Source organism: Daphnia carinata, chromosome 5, assembly GCF_022539665.2.
Source record: "Daphnia carinata strain CSIRO-1 chromosome 5, CSIRO_AGI_Dcar_HiC_V3, whole genome shotgun sequence".
NCBI lineage: Eukaryota > Metazoa > Arthropoda > Branchiopoda > Diplostraca > Daphniidae > Daphnia > Daphnia carinata.
Window position 1 is genome coordinate 8559101 of NC_081335.1, and position 19247 is coordinate 8578347.

The window sequence follows — 19247 nt, forward strand, 5'->3', positions numbered from 1 at the left end:
ACTTCTGGCAGAGACGGCGTGTGCGCACTCAACGGCAGTCAAAGTAGCAACTGAATCTGTTTCCCTCTAAATTTTTTTCTCTGTTCTCAGTTCTCGTACCCTACCCCTCACATGAGAAATAAAAAAGGAACATGAAGAGATTTGAAACGGGGCTCTCTGTATGGGGAGGGATCCAAAATGGTTGACGCTGCAGGCTGTATCGGGCGCATGCGCTATTGATGCGCAGCACACGTCGAGAAATCAACGTGGTCGATCAACAAGCAATAAATATCAAATCATCTTTTATATTTTCGATATGAGGATGTCATTACATATAATTTGACCAATAAAAAAACGCCTGTATTTGATATTGCGTCGTTCCATTGCTGAACTCTCACGTGATGCAGACGACGAACACGTTTAACTGCAAATAACTGAATATGCACATTCATTCTAAATCGATTTACCGAGAGAAATGCCAGTTTTTTAGGTGCATGTGATTTGCATCGACGAAAAGGTCCATCCACGGGACTCGTCGATGCGAACATTTCAAATGAATAACTTACTTACATTTTGGGTGTGCGTGCAAACGAATGTTCAGTCTTTTCTTTCACCACCAGCCTAATTGTTATTCCATTTTCGATGACGCACCCACAATGACAACAGAGATCGATATGCCTTTTATCTAACATGTTGCACACAATGGCACACATGCACGAAAAAAAAAACAATCAAGGAGGGAAGCACACACACAAAATCTGTGTTATGGCGCGCGCGCGCAAGTCCCAACAAATGGCCGTGTCAATAGACAAACGAGAGTGGCACGTTCTAGCCGCCATGCGGCTCATTATGTATTCAATCTCTTTGTGTGGCTTTCGTTCTACTGTTTCCTTTCTATTCAGATGTACATAGAAGATTCCGATCAATATCTGTCACTCGTTTAATTAGAACTCGCCATATTTTTGCGGCATATTTGAAAAAAAAAAAAAAAAAATAAGTGGGGGGATTTGTCAATCAAAAAGAGCCATCTATCGGATGCTGACGCAACACTTCTTTATTTGTTGTTAACAAGAACAAATAATACATTGATCAATCAAATGTTTAAAAAAATGCGCGCTCTAGGGAATGAAAACACTGATGCCAGCAATGCAAATAAAGAAATCATAGAGCACAAATGTACAATATTGACTAATATTTAGTGAAATGTTGATGTGACGATCGAACCGTCAAATTGTTCATCCCTCGTCGATGAGACCGCCGGAATCGGGACTGCCGTAGCCGCTAGATGAGGCGTCGTGCTCCACCACCTGATGCTGTTGAAGCCCTGCTGGAGAAGAATCTGGTTGAAATCTCGGCTGATCTTTGGCGACGTTGTTCACCGTGCTGCCATCTAGCGAGGCGGAAGATGATGAAGCTTCGGGACGATTTTCAGCAAAAGCCGAACTGGTCCAGACAATTCGAGTTGTTTGATTAGAATCGTCTGTTGCTGTTTGTCGATTGGGTTCTTGTCCCGATCTACTGCTAATTGGCTGACCAACGCAAGCCGACGATGAGGCGTTGGCAAAGACGAGCCGTTCTTCGTAGTCGTATTCGCAAAGGATTTGGTTGTCGCATAGGTAAAACCGATCGCCCACACAAAACCTGGTGAAACAAACGTGGAGTTAAAAATAGGCGGGAAATGACGATATGCGCAAAGGCACATGTGTGACCCACTGTTTACTTGACACTTTATATCCACATCAGTTCGGTGGTCAAACAGGTCATCACTGCTGAATAAACACGCCTGACACATATGTTACGTTTACTATTCACAGCATTTGATTAAATTGTTCAATAACCTCTAAGCGGACACGGCCTGGGTCTGAATCAACAGACTCATCATTGACGTCATAGCCAAGGTAAGCCGCAAGGTGGCAACACGCACAAAATGTGTTTTGTTCCACATATTGCTAACATCGATACACTATAATAAGGTATAAATCTCACCTCTGATGGCACTGCTGGCAAGCGAAACAGTCGAGGTGGTAGACGTTGGTTTTAGCTCTCATGACCATCTCGAACGCGGGAATGGGTTTGCAGCAAGCGGCGCAATTGCCCGTCGCTCCAAATAACCTGGAATTCGTCAATACGTAGAACGCGTATTGAAGTAATTATCACAAACACAAAAATACCTGAGGTAGTCGCGTTTGCAGAGGATCAGGTTGGCTTTGGTGAAGAGATTGGAGCCGACTTCGCCAAGACGGCAGCCGCAACAACTGCATTTGAGACAATCTTCGTGCCAGTAGGAATCTAAAGCCTGAAGCAGGTAACGATCTTTGATGAGATGTCCGCATCCGGCGCACAGGTGGCTAATGACTGCTGGTAACTGCGGATGGTGATGATGAACGCTGTTGTTGTTATTGTGCTGATGTCGGTGGGGCGAAATTGAACCAGCAGATGCCGCTAGTGTCGCCATGGACGCCATCGACAAACTGTGGTGATGTTTGTTGTTGACGGACGATAATCGAATGGGATTCATTTCTCGATGGTACGGATGATGTTCCATTGGAATCGTTTCTTGCTTGTTTCTTTTTATTGGAATTTTACATGGGCACTAGTTTGAAACAATAAATGGCAAATGTTTATTTTAGAGAGAGAAACGAATGTTTTTTGTTCAACTATTAATGGACCAAAAATGTATAAATTGCCAGACAGCACGTGCCGTTTGTCTACTGTGTGAGAGCATTCCAAAGTGCACCCGTTACATAAGAACGAGAGAGTTGAAAGTGCTGCTGCGCTGTTATATCTCATGACACGAGTTTTTCAAAATGGGAAATGTACTCTAAAAGAGACTTTGGGCTGCATCTGCCCAGCATCACATCCCACACGTGTATATATGGCGACCGTAATGCATCTCTTGTACACACACACATACAACCTACGCTTCCCTAGAACTGTGGAAAAAAAACCGAAAAGCTAGATGTATATTATGGAGGAAGAGAGTGCTCGGTCATGTCGGAGTACATGGAAAGAAAAAGCTTCTTCGATGCTGTTCGTTTTTATCTCTCGCTATTCATCTATATTTGCGTACACATACACCCCATTCGAGTTCAGTTACGTGGTGCATTTGTTTCCACCTTTTCCCCCCAAAAAACGTTATTATGATAAATTAGATGATGCACTCGCTGTAAAATGGATTTCCTTTCGCAAATCGTAAAGTTTTTTTTACAATACATTTATATTGGTATGCAAAGTTATTGTAGAGAAAGCCATTTGTATTTATCACGTGAAGGTCCGTATGCGTAATTGGTTGTTTACACATTTAAATGTAGAAAGAGCCATCTATTGCAAGCAACAAACAATAGATGGGAATAAATCCATAAAAAAAGAAAGAAATAAAAAGGCTCGATTGAAACGTCTAGCACTTAACCACATTTCCCTTCTTGTCAATTTACCTTTATGTAGACAGCCCCTCCCTTGATAAATGTACACACAGTTGGCTGGCGATCCATTTCTATAAAGATGTGTTGGTTAACGCGTGACGCAACACCAAAGTGGACGGCTGAAAGCTTTTTCTGCACTCGTACATTTCTTCTATATATATATATGCATCGGCTGTGTATAGCACATTTCGCCCTTCCTCTGTCTCCCACCTCTTCTTCTACCTTTTATTATTGTATACGCAGTGATTCTCGTTTGGGTTTGTCACTATAGCAGCCGATTATTTAGAAACATATTTCGAAAACCTATACGCAGTCAACTAAAAGTCGACGTACTTCTCAATATGCACAAGGGTTGCTTAAATTTGTTTTTGTTTTACTTCCAAGCAAGAGTGGATGAGGGCATGAGAGATTACAAGAGGGTTTATTTAGATAAGGATACATGTAGAGTCAATGTTGCAGAGTGAAGCTGTGCAGAAATTTGACCCCACCGACATCCGAGAGTTGGACTCTTTTCCAAAGATGTTTCCACGGGTATCTCCCCTCGCTAAAATGTCACCCTTTTCGCTCTAAATACATCGGCCAATCCACTTGAAAATTTTGTTTTTCTATTTCTTTTCGAAAAAAGATGTATCGCATAACCATCAGCACACAAACACACACCAACTAAATAAGGATAAATACGTTGGAAACCTTCTTAAATATATTTCCCCCTTATCGCTCTACATACACGAATTTTATTCTCTTCTTAAAAAAAATGAAAATATTTAAAAATACAGTATATTCATGCAAAAACACATGTGCTATGTGTTGCCTTTACATACAGTTAGCCTGTCATTAGATATGTCACCCAATCCCCATGTTTCTCTTATTAAACTATTTTTCTTGGGTTTCAAAGTTTTATTTTTAGCTGTCAGTCATGGCCTTTGACGGAAGAGGCAAATTATTTTAACTAGCACTGCTGTTTTTTTTAACGCTATTCGCAATGACTTAAAATTCATTCACACAAAAATAGATGGCGATAGCGTAATTGAGAAAAAATAATAGCGCTTAATGACACGCGTTTGTAATAATGAATCAATTATAGATATAGATAGGATTCAATCAATGCCACGCCTTTCTTGTGTATTAATGAACGCCGCCGACGGCAATTAAAACACAATAATCACCAACCAGCATCGAGCTCGATGCGCTTTTGTTCCGGAGATGATGCACACGTTAACAAAAGACTTTGTGCATCTCACGGGCAGACACACACACACATACATGTATGCCGAAAGTTAATTAAATTTTCATAATGTGCACGCGACGCCCTGTAGGTCTCCCCTCTTGTCACGTGATATTAAAAAAAGGCCCTTGTCTGATGCCTCTCATGGCCAGAGAGATTCAATTGTCTCGATTGCTCTAGATTTGGCATAGAACACGCGTCAATCGAAATGATTTGGACGACAGCAGACGAAAATTGGCTAATCCTCTTTCTCCAATTTGTTGTTTGGTTCGAATCGTTAAAAATGTAATATATACGACAAAAAGCTTAAATCCAATTCGCAATCAAGTCGTTGCTCCGGTCTCTCTTCGCGTATGGAAGGAGCCTCCTTATGTAATTATAATGAGATGTTTGTTGTGTGTGTGTGTGTGTGTGTACCGCGTTATCAGACACCAACCAGATGCTCCTTGGAGCCCTCTATACGGTTCATTAGATGCAGCTGCCCTAAAATCAAGTCACACTTGACGCCAAGCATCCGCATTCAAGTGTGTAATGAAATAACTCTCCATCGTGAAACATACAGATGGGCATAATAGAACGCGCGTTGGGTATATCTACAGACGAGCAGCCACGAAATCGTGGCTCCTCGTAAATTATCCGCTCGATTAAAAATCCAGAACGTTTTTACGCCTTTCTCAACGAGAAATGTCATAAACTTTTCGAATATAGTGGGCCAATTTTTTATACGTGTACGTCAGCGGGGAAAGAAAAATAAACAAGGCCCCAACGTTTGCGATTAGAACAGCTGATTTATAGACGACGTACTTCGTGTTATATATTTTTTATTAATAAATTGCGATTGGGAATTGCTGGACGTGTATACGATGCACGACAACAACAGCGATCGTTATAATGCACAACATTGGGTAATTTAGCGTGTATCCGTCCCGTAAAAAAAGTGCAAATGGCTTGTCAACGATCTCATTATGTTTCAAATCGACAACTGGCAAACATTTTTGGGGCATATTAAACTCGAGATGGCGTTAATTAAGGTCGCGTGACGGCCTACAAAATGATACATTACACGTAATATATCATTTCGCTATATAGTAATAGATATTTTTTACATGTCAGCAATGCCATCTATGGAGGGGAAAATCTAAACGATTTTATTGCAGTCATACGTTTTGCCGGCCTAATAGAAGTTTTACGTTTGGAAACAACGTGTATAATAAATCATGGAATATTGGCTATCTACATAGGCTCCCTTTTTAAATATATGGCTTCCAACAGGAGGGGTGCCCAATAATTGCTTTTCATCCTATTGATTGCGTCCGTAAAAAAATTTACAATCGGCTTCATGTCCATCAACACGGAAAAGCAAAAAGATAATCTATTTAAGATTGTGAATAATTCAATGACTGCTGCAAAGCGAGCGTAAATTTAAAAAAATCCATTAGGTAACTCCATCTAGGAACAATTTCCTCAAATGCGTCATTACCTCCGCTTAATTTTTTTAAGGATAAAACATGAAGAAACGCATACGAGCTACGTATATACAGGCGATCCAATTAATTTCATCGTCCACCATTGTCGGCGTGCGAACTCGCCCTACCCCAATTTCTTTTATCTGGTCAATCACAATAGGAGGGGAGGATGGCGTGGCTTTTAACGTCTTTATATTCGAATTCCCCCATTTTGCGGTGTATCGGCTACCATACATAGAGAGAATGGCTCAAATCAACTATGCCATTTATATAATTGGCTAGGGAACCTTCGCTCTCTCTCTCTCTACCCTACTATGTTATATATATTTAAATGAATTTGTCTTTATCAGATCACATTCGTATAGGCCGTCATCAATATAGAGAGACGGGCGGTGGATAGATAAACATAAAAGCTATTATTTATATAGATCCAATTGCTTGGTGGGGGGAAGGACGTCCCTCTTTATGTTATAGAGATCTCCCCCCATACATAACCAGTAGCAATAAATAATAATGGCCGAAATCATGGTATGCGTCAACTGTATATGTATGAGGAAGGAACAAAGGAATGGCTGATTGAGAGCATTTAGTGCGCGTTCGTAACATACATTTCTACACAGCCTATTTTTATGTTGTCTTTGTTAATCACGATTGAAGCTTATAGGCGTTGGGTTGAGAATATTAAGAAAGCCGACACAATTATTCTAGAAAAAAAGGCCCATGCAGTTTTGGTGCTGAGATGCTATAATGCGAGGCCATCATATGTGCAGTGTTTCTCCCTCATTCTGTTTCCTTAATACCCACTCTATTATTAATTCGAGCAATATGGGTAGCGTATATATAACCCTCATGCGATCACGTGCCCCCTCCCTTCTTTTTTGTATTTATTTTGCCTCTATAAAAACGACTTCGCACGGCGGGGTGCATATATAGCATATATGCAGGAACGGGCTTTTTTAGATTGTTTGTGAGCGTTCAGGGATGGAAAAAAAAGAGGGCAGTAAAAATATATAATACAATAGGAGCAATAAAACATTTCTGAGCCCTCACATATTTGACAGCAATATAACACGCTGCCAACATAGCTATATATATGTGTGTATAGAGAGGCAAACAGGTGGAAATGTAATAACACCGGAGAATTACATATAAAACATGGAGGCCTCTAATATCCGGTGTCGTGAATGTTGCAACGTTTCGTGCCACCGACAACAGCAGCAGGGCACATATATAACACAATAATGTGGGTATATACTCGTTTCCTATAAAGGCCCTCTGTGTACACAAAATGTTGCAGCAATCGCAGGCATTTATATGGGCTTAAACGTCATTTCGCGGATGTCTGAACAGGAAATGGGAAATGACGATAAACGATACCAACGTCTATATATATTCAACATTTATTCTAATAGCCCTTGCTGCCTATACGAAGAGATTGATTTTCTTTAATAGCTCATGAAAGTCTTAAAGCAATTCGTTTACATTTTTAAACCATTATTTTATGCTATTCGAATATAAAAAACGAAGGGCGATGAATGAAAATGAAAAGTATATCGTTTACCTCGTGATGGTGTTATTTGGGTGCTGGTAAAAGTTACACGATGCGTCGCCGTTAAAGCCCAGTTGGTAATGGATAACTCGCAAAATTTGACACTTGACACAATTGTACGAAGGGTTCAGAAACCAGACTGCGTGAAAACCTGAATCAAAACGAGCAACCGTGGTCGTTCACGACTACGACTTTTGAACGACTGCGTCTCTTGCTACCGAAGCGTTCGAGCTTAGCCGTTGTTGGCGTGTTTTGAGCACTGAAGAGAAACGCGCATGCGCTTACAAAAAACATTTGATTCGTTCGCACTCGTGCAGCGCATTACATCACGTTCAGCAGCTTAATAAAGGAGATAAATCCATTTAACGAGGCTAGTGGTCGTCGATGCTGGTTGAACAATTAATTCCGCTTATCCTTCCGCTAGATGGCAGCACATGACATCTAATCATCAATTCATTTTTGTTCGAGGTGATTTCATTGTGAATTTATTGCATCATTTCTGTTGGGCTGCTTTAAAGGTATAAATGATGAAACCACACAAACATAATACGTATTGCAAAATGGCGATGATATCGAGCACGGCTCTACATCATTCACCAGCCATCTTGGCTACATTATGTAACGTAATTTTATGTGCATCCATAAAAGCGATTTAAATCCCACTGGTGATACGAGAGTGCCTACTACATTCCGCACCGCAATTTCAAGTAGAGATTGGGGTCGGGATCACCAAGTAAACGGAGGATCGTGATGGGGATGGTTCGCCGGTCAACAGCTATTTCGTCTGCACACACACACACAGTGGCAACCTAAATGGGAAATAAAGCCATCACGTGAGACAGTTAAAATAAATATCGTCAATAGCTTTCGACTGTCAAAATCTTATTCTCCGTGTAACTAAACAAATAGCAATTTTTAAGTTCAACGTCAGTTAAACGCAGCAATCTTTCCAAGTCAATAAGAGAAGAGTAGTTTACCTGCCTACGCAGTTAATGTCCACCACTTATAAAAATTTGAAGACGAACGTTTCGTGGAACACGTTTTCCACGGGTGTACGCTCTCGCTAAAATAATGCGACTGTGGCCTTTACCTGGGCTAATTACAAAGGGGTGTGGTAAGAAACAAAAACTGTCAGAGGTCATGGATAACTAAAGGGGAGGGGCGGCTTAAATTTTCTTAAAGTAGTTCGTAGAAAATCAGTTTTTATGTCTCAACCCCAACGCAAACAAAGTTTTAGAGAAACCGATTTCCTGGGAAGCTCTTGGTAAGAGGCGGGGTACAGTAATATTAAAAATCGAGAGAGAATGGGATGGAATATTATTAAACCAAGTATAAATAATGAAGGGCATGACGGAACAAATTCTACAGAATTTCCACGTAATTATTAACGCAGAAAATCTAAGAATTGGCCAAAAGAAAATGACTGTAACCCGGGGCACCTAGGTTCGATTCCTACTCCAGCCAACTTTTTTTTCACCAAAAATGCTTAAGTTTATCCACTTGAAGATAACTTATGACTTAGACAGGCACTTAGTACGTTAAACAAATATATTCACAGGCGATAATCTGATTCTTGTAATTTTATAGGTGAAGATTTTCATTTGTAGCCCACGTTCAAGTTAGCACTTAGTGTGTACATAGTTACACTGAAGACATCCATCAAGACATATTAAGTGCTGGTGTTCCCAGCTGCTGGTAGATATCGCTAATAAAGATGACGATGTCTTGCAACAAAGTCGGCGGGTATTATTTATACCAGCATTTACAATTTTTATCTATCCATCTATTATATACACCCAGGCTGTGTGTATGTGTATATATAAAAATACAAAGAAACCTTTATATAGTCCCTTTATCTAAATAAGAAGTTGCAGGCATCAGACAGCATTAGTTAATTGAATTTTTCTCTTCTCTCTCTCTCTCTTTCTGATTGGCTAAATAGATGTGTATACTGCGTCTTGTGTGTGTATGAAAGAAGCGCTGCGATGCGTTGGTGGCTGAGCCGCTTTCCAACGCCTCATTTGATGAACACTCTTTCTATATAAAATACCTAATGTGTCCCTCCTAACTATTTAGTCGCCTCGGCGCTAATACTCATCCTGTTTGATTCTCTTATTCATTCTTAATAGAATATATTTAGCTAAAAACACGTATTAAAAAAACGAAAGTTTGATGGGATTGACTGTTGCTAAGGGTAACCCCGTTTTTTCAACTACGCACTTTCTTTTAATTTCAGAATGTTTAGATGATAAGTGTATACGAGAGGTGGACGATTGCAATTTTTGCGCTTTAAATTTATATGGAGATGATCGACATGCATAAGAACGAGGTCGGTGATTCAGCCAGACATACTGTTCTCCCATATTTCTGTATTAACTATAAAGGATTTCCACGAGCTCTTTGAACTCCCCTGAGAATCCAGCACATCACTCGCTTGTGTCTATATATACTTTTTTTTTCTCAAATCGTGTCGCTTATTTATTCCAAAGATGCATAAGCTGACACATTCTCTGAATTCGCAGTTTCCTTCAGAATAGAAAAGCTCATACCGAAGGAGAAGAAAAAAAAAGTTTGTTATAAGCCGTTTTTATGTAAGATAACGTATTTTAGATATACATATTTATATCCGGTTATTGGTGACAGGCACGCGCATCGAGAAACTGACATTTTTCTTCTTCCCAATGAGCTGCTGTGCAAAAATAAATCTGACAGCGTTGCTTGCCTTCAACAGCTATAACAACATGACTTAAAAATGATCGAAAACAAATCAAACTAAAATAGAAAACAATTCGTGAGGCGCTTTCTTACAAGGCCTTTCAAATGCCATCAGTTTGCCCCCAAAAAAACTGAAACGTTACAATTCTCATAAACACAGTTTTCGCTGTACAAAAGTCAGCTGGATCGATTGTTGGGCTGACAACATTGGGATCAACACCTAAATCCCTCTTTGAAAAAAAATTTAAAAATATATACACGCAGACACAAACAAATACATGCTTCCATTATCCGGAAGCGTATAGGAAAATTCTGGGATCCCCTTTCTAAAAGTATATGCAACACATTTCACATGTGTTGTATAAGAACGGGTTATTGGCGCACATAGAACGCAAGCAGCATCAGTTCCCAACATGAATACCTAACAACATGGATTTTCCTTCCATTATCCATCTCTCTCTCTCTCTATTTATACACGCACACCCTTTTTTTTTATATTGGGAGCACTCTGATCGAAAGTGGCAACATCTTTTTTTTTCTCCGGCCTGTTGGTGTGTGTATACATTTTGGAAATCGGGCGAGCAGCACTCTTGGCTTTTATCCCCTATTTATATGGATCTTGCATATATCCCAAAAAGTCCAAACGTTCGAAAGACAGCAGCCAAGAAAATACAAAAAAAAAGAGTTTCAGAGAAAACAAAACAACGTAATAGCAAACTGAGCGGATTACAGTCGAGAGATGAAAAATGCGCTTCATGCTAGAATACTCGGATTATTTACGGAAAAAAGGGGAAAAAAAATGTTGTGTTTCCATTTGCATGTCCTTATTAAAGAACGAAGAACAAAAAGAAAAGCAAGATTTTTTTTCTTCTATTGTAGAAAGCTTTGTATATATTTATTTGAAGTCATCAGCACTTAGACGGACCACTCTCGCACCCGTAAATCCTGTAAAAGCAGCCAAAGAATGGCAGAATGCTAACCCTTTTGTACATACATCACAGCACACGCTTACATTTTAAAAACAAATGTATAAACTTGGGAAAAAAAGATGTTTCGCTAGAAAAACAAATAAAGTGTGGCATATAGCAGCCGTATTTACCTTGTGCCAAGGGCCTTTTGAAAATTTGGGGTGACATGTTAAAAAAATTGTTCTTCGCCCTTCCTCTTGTTCTTGTTTGACTTTGGCAGGGAGGAAAAAGTTATGAACTGAAATAATGTTCTTACACAACAAGTTTTAGTTTTCTTGAAAACGGAATACAAGGTTGGATAAAAAGATTGGAACGTAAATAAACGATGATAAACAATTTGATTTTAACAATTCACTCTACGACACAAATAAAGTAAGAAGTAACTGAGTAAAAGAAAAACATTTTTCTAGTTAGAACTTAATACGTTTGCATAAACGTTGCAACGTCTTTGACAACCTGCTCTTTGCCAACACACAGCTGTCAGTTTTCTCTCGTTTCGATTTGTTCGACTTTCACCTTGTCTATTCTAAAATGAGGTAAGGAAAAATTGTGTTATTATACATTTAAAAGAAATCTAACGTCTTTTGTTTAAACTATGCAGTGGCAGCGGTAAAGTAACTTTCAAGATCACATTGACGTCCGACCCAAAACTCCCTTTCAAAGTGTAAGTTTCATCGAAAACTTTATCGTTTTGTTTCCATGACAGTATGCCTTCTGTGAGCGAAATGGTCGAACGTTCCCAAGTTTTCCTCGTGGATATATTGCCGAAAGCGGCCGTAAGTGTTTCGTGGACTTTAAATCAAGCAGAAAAGGCATTCCAATGGGCAAGGTATTGCGAAGAAATGCATCAATCTTTGGTGGAAACAGGTCACTTACAAGAATTAGATGAAGCGCTTGCCAAAGCTGGTGAAACTACGGGCAAATATGTGATGTTGCGAAGATCGATCCTGATGAAAGCTCCTCTCCTCCTGCTTGAAGAATTCCTTCGCAATCCAGACATCACGGAAGACACCATGTTCTGCGTCATGAAAGCAATGAGCAACGTTTTTCCTCCCAACAAGTTCCAAGAGCTGTGCTTAAGTGCTGCCAGGAGGAAAGCATTACATCAGGATGCAGTTACTTTGATCCATTCGGTAGGAGATTCAGACACAATATTGTTAGTGAAAGCAATGATTCTTAAAGAAGATTTGATGCAAGATGTTAGCCCTGATGTACTTGAGCCTAAATTGGAACCTCTGCTCAAATCAGTGCAGATGATTGAACTTTTACTGACGGTCTTGAGCTTAGCCTCAGAATCTGAAACATTACCAGAGGTCAAACTCAGCCAACTGATTATTGAAGTGATGGAAAGGTTGGCCAATAATTGGCTCGACCAAGCAAAAGAAAGCTGTCATTCCCGCACAATCAGTGGCCTACTGGCTGTTCCAGTAGCATTGAGCCGCAAGCTGTGCGAAATGAGCCCGAATTTCTTTGAATCATGGTTGGAGATATTGGGCCTGTTGGCCGGCCATTTGACTCCAGTCTATTACGCTAAGGACCACGTTTGGAGTTGGCCCGATGACGACGACGACATGGACCGATAGCCGCTTCCGGGGCTTGTGGTTCTCGTTCGATCAATTGGTCCGTCACATGCAAAGCCTCTCGTCTCCGTCGTCGTCGTTGCCGCTTAATGAGGATCACGTGACCTCGGAAGCTCGCCAGTTCCTTGATCGTCAGAAACAGTTGCCCGGTCTCTGCTCCATCTGGATGGAAGTCGAGCAGCGATTATCGATCAAAGCCTCCAATTAAAAATAACGAATATTCAGCGAGTCCATTACTTCCTCCTGGAGCTATTTTTCCTCCCCATTGTGTTTGTAACTGGGGTCGCTTCCCTCCCTTTCTTTGTACCTAATAATCAATTCAACGAGAACTTTAAATACATCTTTCGATGTGTAACTAAATAGCTTTTTATATATCCTTTTATTTTTTATTGCATGGAAATGTAGGCTGAGTGTACCCGAAGCCACGCCCTTTACGGCCGTGCTCAAGTTTGCCGCTGAAGAATTCAAAGTAGATCCGGCCACTTCGGCCATCATCACCGACGATGGAATTGGCATCAATCCACAACAAACTGCCGGTCAGTTGAACACGCCCCGTTTCGCATAAAACTTTTTTTTTGACACTTTGAATGTTTTGCTTTTTTTCTTTCACAGGCAATGTCTTCCTTAAACACGGCTCGGAATTGCGGCTGATTCCACGTGATCGAGTTGGTTCTCTCTAACATTCGTTCGATGTTGAAAAAAAAAAACTGGAAATAAAAATTTATCAAGTGTTTCCCAATGATGTACTCTTTTTTCTCTCCTCTCTTCCTCTGTTCGTCGAAGAAGAAAAAGAGATAAAAGACATTGGCACTGACACAGACGATGGAAAAGCTATTACATAATGGGTTTGACACGAAGACGGAAGCTATTTCTTTAAAGAGGATTGAAAAGATAGAAACGATCACGACGCACAAAAACTGACGTTTAAAAAAAAAAAGAACGAATCAAGAGAGAAAAAAAGGAGATATGAAAAATGGAATTTCTTAAGTTTGTTTCTTTTCGTTTTGCTATTCGCGTTGGATATGATAATAAGGTAGAAGCTTTAGCAATCCATTCTTGATCCCCGCATCCATCCAGCTGTTGAAAACGGTTCATTAATTATCCTATTAAATGGGAAAAGTGTTGAAAAGAAATGAAACGCCTACGAAATTTGATTGTCAAGTTGTTTTTTATCCCATTCCGATTCGTCGACGCCGACCATTCCATCCTGTTCCAGCGTCAGATTGACCTCCAGTTGCGAGCTGATGGCCGCTTCCAGCTGTCAAGAAATTTTCAATCGAATGACATGTAAATAAATAAAAAGGGGAGGGTTTAAATACCTGGGCTCCCTTTTCACGCTCTTTGCGCGCGCTGACAGCGGATAAGAATCCACCGACGCCGTTGGTTGAAGATACAATCGGCTCGGCGATGGGCGGAGCCGTCGTGGCTGACGGCGTCGTCGACTGAGCCTTCAAACTCGATACTAAGACGCCAAATAGAAAATGAGTTTTTATTTGAAAGATGATATGTTGATAATAACGTACGCGTTTCCATATCGTTCGGTTTGAGATCCATCCGTTTGGGTGGAATGTTAGCTCCGGCCAACCACTGGCCGGCCGTCATACTGGGTTGCCACAAGACTTTAGTCGGCGGAAATAAATCATCTTGGAAATAATCATTCTGTAATTGAATAAATGATCAATAAAACAGAACTTTTGAATTGTTGATGATTCGGTTTGACCTTGACACGAGGAACTGTGAAAGACAGCGGCTCGATCGAGTTGGATGTCAGCGTGACGAATCGTGCAAATTCCACATCTTTCACTTGACACACGTGTTTCGGCAATAAGGCCAATCCCTGGGAAATGCAAATTTCAGAATCGGCGTGACAAACCATAAAAACAATTCACACCTGAAGAGCAGTGGAACATTTGTGGTGGCTCAGCGGGAAGAGATGAGGCGGGTCTTCCGACACTTCGTGACAATGAATTGTGGTGTCTCCCTACAAAAAATAAATCCCTCATTAAACAACACAAAAATGAAATGCAATTCGAAATTTTGATACCTTGCCGGTGAGGAAAAGGGTGGCACTGTCCTCGTCGTAATACGGGATGAGTAAAGTAGGCGAGACGTCCAGATTGAGCGTGTTCAGCGAAGCCGTAAGATCCGTCGAGCGGAAGACGTACAAGAGCCTTTGCGATGACCTAGCGCCACACAAATGCCACATTAATTGTTTGAAATAAAGATATACATTTAGCAAAACGTACTTGTCAAAACCGGAGACTAAAAGGAATTTGCCTTCCAGGGCCCATGTAACACGAGCGCCTTTGACTCCATTAGGGCCGGCACCTTGACGAATGGCTGCTCTACTGGCACGGGGCTCGAAAATGCGCACCTTTCCGTCCTTGCACACCGAGGCGATATAAGATCCACATGGACTCCATGCCACGCCAAAGACCTAGAAAATGAAAATTCGATAGTTTGGAAAGCCAAAACATCCAAGGTGTTTCAGAATGGACGTTACCTGATCGGGATGAGGTTCCAGTTGAATAGTCACAGTGCCACTTTCAATGTCCCATATGCGAATGACGTAATCGGCCGATACGGAAGCCATTACATCAGCGGCCAACGGATGAAAGACTACGACTGTTATCCTGTCCGTGTTTTGGGCCACTTCCAGCATCTTAGTCGGCTCATTGGACGATTCTGTGAGGATCCCTCCATCGCCATTGACTTCCCAAAGGCGAATACGTCCATCATCGCAAGCTAAAAATGAGATAAATAAATTTAATGAAAATCCGATAGAATTAGGGAAGTTGCCATACCGACAGCCAAGCGACGGTTGTTGAAAGGATCCCATGAAAAATCGAGCACTTTGCATGTATTAAAGAAGGCTGCTAAGGGGCCGTCGGGGAGACGGCCGCCTTTCTTCAGTTCCAAAATAGCAATCCGACCGCCGGGACCGTTGAGTGGCACAGCCACACGTTCCGGATTACCTACAATCACATCTTTGATTACTTGTTTCAGATTGAAATGTCAAAGTAGCACGTACCGTGGAAACCGTTGCACTCTGTGGGCAGAGCGTTGTCAAGGCCGCGAAAGTTTTCCAGGTGAGTACTGCGCGGCATGATGGTGCCGTGAAGATGACGGAATTTAGCCACCCGACCTGATTTATAGCCGAAAGTTAATTAAATGGATTTAAAGGTGAAAAAAAAATGAATTACCGAAAATACGAGTGGCCCTTTTGGGCAGAGGAGAGGCGGCCACGGCATTGGCTGAACTGTCCACGACGCTCGAACCCGATGATGTTTCCTGAACGGAATTGATACGATCCTGGAACATTTGTCGACGTTGGGCCGTTGTGGGAGCTTTAAACACATCATCCTCTTCACCGTTCTTCGCCTGTTTTCAACAATAGAATTAATTGATTATTTTAAAAAATGAATGATGTGATTGTTACCTGGTTGACTGTACGATCGCTATCACTGCGCTTCTTTGCGCTCATATCGGTCAAATTACCGTTGGTGTTGTTTTCTTTCTCTTCCAGCGTCGCAGACGGCCCGGTTCGTAATGAAGACGAGCGCCTGACGGCTACGGGTCGCGGACCTCCTTGATTCTCCGTTGTCCCTTCGTTCGAATTAAAACGAGGCGATGGTTTGGGAGCGACAAAAGGCTATTTTTGAAAGTTGAAATCATTTAACATTTAGTTTTTTTGGGGAGTTTATAAATAGATCCATTACCTTAGGCATTATGTTATTAGACGATAAACTCCCGTCGTCGGAAACGGGCTTTCGTGGCTGGGGTGTAGGCACTGTTGTCTTGACCACTTTGGCTTCCTCTTTGCGCTGGCTTAGTGGACCACGAATGATCTAATCCCACGGAGATCATGTTCCGTGAGAAAAATAACAAAATTAGTTACGATCTTTCCCGTGTAAAAATAAAGAAAGTGTTTTTTTTTTTGTATACGTGTAGGTTTTTGCCCTGCCAGCGGCTCGGATCCAAGAGTATCTTCTCGACCGTGGCGTTAGTTCCAGTCATCCATTGACTAGCGTAGATGGGTGCTTCCGATCCGGCTGTTTCCGGAAACAGATCGGTGTGGAACTCTCGGTAAGACTGCGTTCATACAAAAAAACAAAGAGGATAAAAAGGTGATGGAGAACGAGCGAGAGATGTTTATTATTAGCACATTTTGTTTTCAATACCTTGCGTGGAACGATGTAGGAAATGGGAACGACAGCGTTGGCTGTCAGCTGAAGAACACGGTTGGCTTCGCCATCCATGACTTTCAGCGCTCGTTTAGGGACTAGACAAGCACCTTTGCTTTGTTGACCCGTGTGTCTGCCAATTTTTCACAGTCAATTAAAATATTTGGCTTTTAATGGGAATTTTTTATTTCATTCACCTCAAACCTTCGGTGAGGATGGGATCGCGTTCGTTCACTTCGTGGAAACCGATGGTGTTGTCGCCTTTGCCGGCCAAAAACAGCATCTGAGTATCGGCATCGAAGAGTGGGAGTAATAACCTAACGTATTCAGTGACATTCAAAGGGGATTACCAAACTTGTTAACACATAACCGCTAATGTGATTAAGCAAAATACCCAGTTGAGCTATCGAAGACTAGAGAGAATTCCACTTGAGAAAAGTTACGCACGTCCCTAACGAAGACCTGACGCTGCCGGCTCTGTTGAATTCAATTTACATCGAAAGTTTGGGGTAAAAAAAGAACAAGGAATTGAAATTGATTTTTTCTATGTTTATTTACCGAATCGAAACCGGAAGTGAGAATACGATTAGACGCCCCGAGCCAGGTGGTTACCGACTCGCGGTTACTGGAATGACTATCGGCTGATTGGGAAACCGAATTGCCTCTCGGGTCCCAAATGCGTACTTTCTTATCTTTGGAAGTGGTGGCTAGCATGGTACCGTCCGTTTTCCACGACAGACTTTGAAAGACTTCTTCATCATTATTCAAAGCTAAATTGAAAATTGATTGAGAAATATTTAATCATCGAGAAGGAGTTTGATTATTTTAAAATTTACTCATGAGCTCTTCTTGTTTGTGGATATCCCACAAGGTCAAAGCATTTCCGGATGATGTGGAAAGTAAAAAATCAGCGACAGGATGAAATAAAACATTTTCTATTCGACGCTGGTGAAGACGTGTCAGTGTGCATTCTGGTGTAATGACAGTCTCTGACAATCCACATTCTGGAATGCTCCACAGTTTAATCTTACGAAATAAATGGTAAATCATTGATGTGAAAATTGATTAATGTGGACTACATTTTTACCATGGAATCTTGGGACCCTGTAGCCAATAGACCATCATCAAAAGGGGAAAAATCCAAATCAGTGACTAAATCGGAATGGGCATGAAGGAGTGGATAGTTTTTGGGCTTTCTTCCTGTGTCGTTTAATGGAATGACGTACAAATTGCTTCCTGTAAACATCCCAGATTAGCTCAATCATATATCACTAGCTGGAGGAATTTCAAGTCTTACCTGCCACATCAGCATTGAATGCCATGAATGATGCTGATGCCTTGATAACCTGCCCATTGATCTGATAGGAACCAATATTAAGGTCTCTAACCCACTCATCAGGTTTGGGCACCTTAGGAGCAGCATTCTTGTATTTGGAAGCTTTAAATCGCCACGACATGCTGCCACTGTAAGATCAAGCGAGGACAGGAGGTAACCTTAATGTAATATTTCAATCTGGTATGAGCAAGTTCTTTCACAATGGCCGGTGTTCACATTACACGCGAAACAGATTGCAGACACAAAAGATGACAGCACGAAAGCCGCGTAACTTGAATTCAAACGTGTCACCGCTTCCAACAGGAATGGATATTGGAATACGATTTCTCACCTATTCACCAGTATGACTACTTGACTACAAGTTAGATAGTCAAAATTTACAATGTAAATAACCTCAAGACACAAAGCAGTCGACTGAAACCACGCCCTCCACACGACAACATACAGCTTTGTCGTTTTCTCGGGTGGCGCGATGTGACACAACATCGTGTGAGGGCGCTGCTGTCCACCAATAAAAGAATTACTGGTTCAGCATTCAACCATAAACCCTCATGATATAATATTGTTATGGTTGCCGAGTCATTGGGTTGCGTAAACTTGTCTCATTCATGCTTTCTTTCACGACACGCGACTTTCAACTTCCCTAGCGCCTACTAGTAATGGAGGAAGAGCCAGACACGAACAAGTTTGCTACAATGATGTATATACAGTATTAAAAATTTAAAAATAAACCTGATTACACTTTATTCCAAAAACAATCGATATCGCAATGATGCTAGAGTATACAAAATACTAAAGTGAAAACTCATAATGGGTAACTTTT

General features: G+C 41.1%; 3 protein-coding genes across 4 annotated transcripts in view; 1 reads left to right on the forward strand and 2 right to left on the reverse strand.

The window, feature by feature from the left end:
- LOC130703156 (ubiquitin-fold modifier 1) overlaps positions 1-13761 on the forward strand; it is a 33614-nt gene extending 19853 nt beyond the window's left edge. Inside the window, exons 2-5 of one of the 2 annotated variants that reach the window (XM_057524765.1) lie at positions 11824-11860; positions 11926-11988; positions 13310-13440; positions 13517-13761. In XM_057524765.1, the coding sequence (XP_057380748.1) occupies positions 11856-11860; positions 11926-11988; positions 13310-13440; positions 13517-13584 (267 nt within the window). In that variant the 5' untranslated portion in view covers positions 11824-11855 and the 3' untranslated portion in view covers positions 13585-13761. Of the gene's footprint in view, positions 1-11757; positions 11861-11925; positions 11989-13309; positions 13441-13516 lie in introns of those variants that run through there. The other variant, XM_057524764.2, reaches the window with a different exon arrangement.
- Positions 1019-7828, reverse strand: LOC130703145 (LIM/homeobox protein Awh-like). The gene is made up of 4 exons (XM_057524752.2): positions 7654-7828; positions 2151-2572; positions 1966-2091; positions 1019-1620 (listed from the first exon to the last, which is right to left on the reverse strand). Exons 2-4 carry the CDS (start codon positions 2522-2524, stop codon positions 1215-1217), a joined length of 906 nt encoding a protein of 301 aa, XP_057380735.1. The 5' UTR covers positions 2525-2572; positions 7654-7828; the 3' UTR covers positions 1019-1214.
- Positions 13613-18913, reverse strand: LOC130703161 (coronin-7-like). The gene is made up of 23 exons (XM_057524772.1): positions 18756-18913; positions 18386-18552; positions 18176-18324; positions 17925-18114; positions 17647-17858; positions 17483-17565; positions 17286-17405; positions 17086-17221; positions 16850-16996; positions 16624-16752; positions 16344-16556; positions 16108-16285; positions 15936-16049; positions 15709-15879; positions 15408-15649; positions 15151-15341; positions 14949-15087; positions 14796-14885; positions 14625-14741; positions 14428-14563; positions 14224-14366; positions 14074-14162; positions 13613-14002 (listed from the first exon to the last, which is right to left on the reverse strand). The coding sequence occupies exons 1-23, from the start codon at positions 18908-18910 to the stop codon at positions 13999-14001; spliced, it is 3315 nt and encodes a 1104-aa protein (XP_057380755.1). The 5' UTR covers positions 18911-18913; the 3' UTR covers positions 13613-13998.
- Positions 18914-19247: the final 334 nt, after the last annotated feature.

Excerpts from the sequence above, each read along its gene's own strand:
- LOC130703145 (XM_057524752.2), bottom strand. The coding sequence starts at position 2,524 with ATGGAACATCATCCGTACCATCGAGAAATGAATCCCATTCGATTATCG. Across the intron at positions 2,092-2,150 it reads TGCAAACGCGACTACCTCAG|GTTATTTGGAGCGACGGGCA; the intron begins GTATTTTTGTGT and ends GACGAATTCCAG. Across the intron at positions 1,621-1,965 it reads TGCCAGCAGTGCCATCAGAG|GTTTTGTGTGGGCGATCGGT; the intron begins GTGAGATTTATA and ends TTGTTTCACCAG.
- LOC130703161 (XM_057524772.1), bottom strand. The coding sequence starts at position 18,910 with ATGTTGTGTCACATCGCGCCACCCGAGAAAACGACAAAGCTGTATGTT. Across the intron at positions 18,115-18,175 it reads CAGGGTCCCAAGATTCCATG|ATTAAACTGTGGAGCATTCC; the intron begins GTAAAAATGTAG and ends TTATTTCGTAAG. Across the intron at positions 14,367-14,427 it reads ACCGAACGATATGGAAACGC|TATCGAGTTTGAAGGCTCAG; the intron begins GTACGTTATTAT and ends TTGGCGTCTTAG.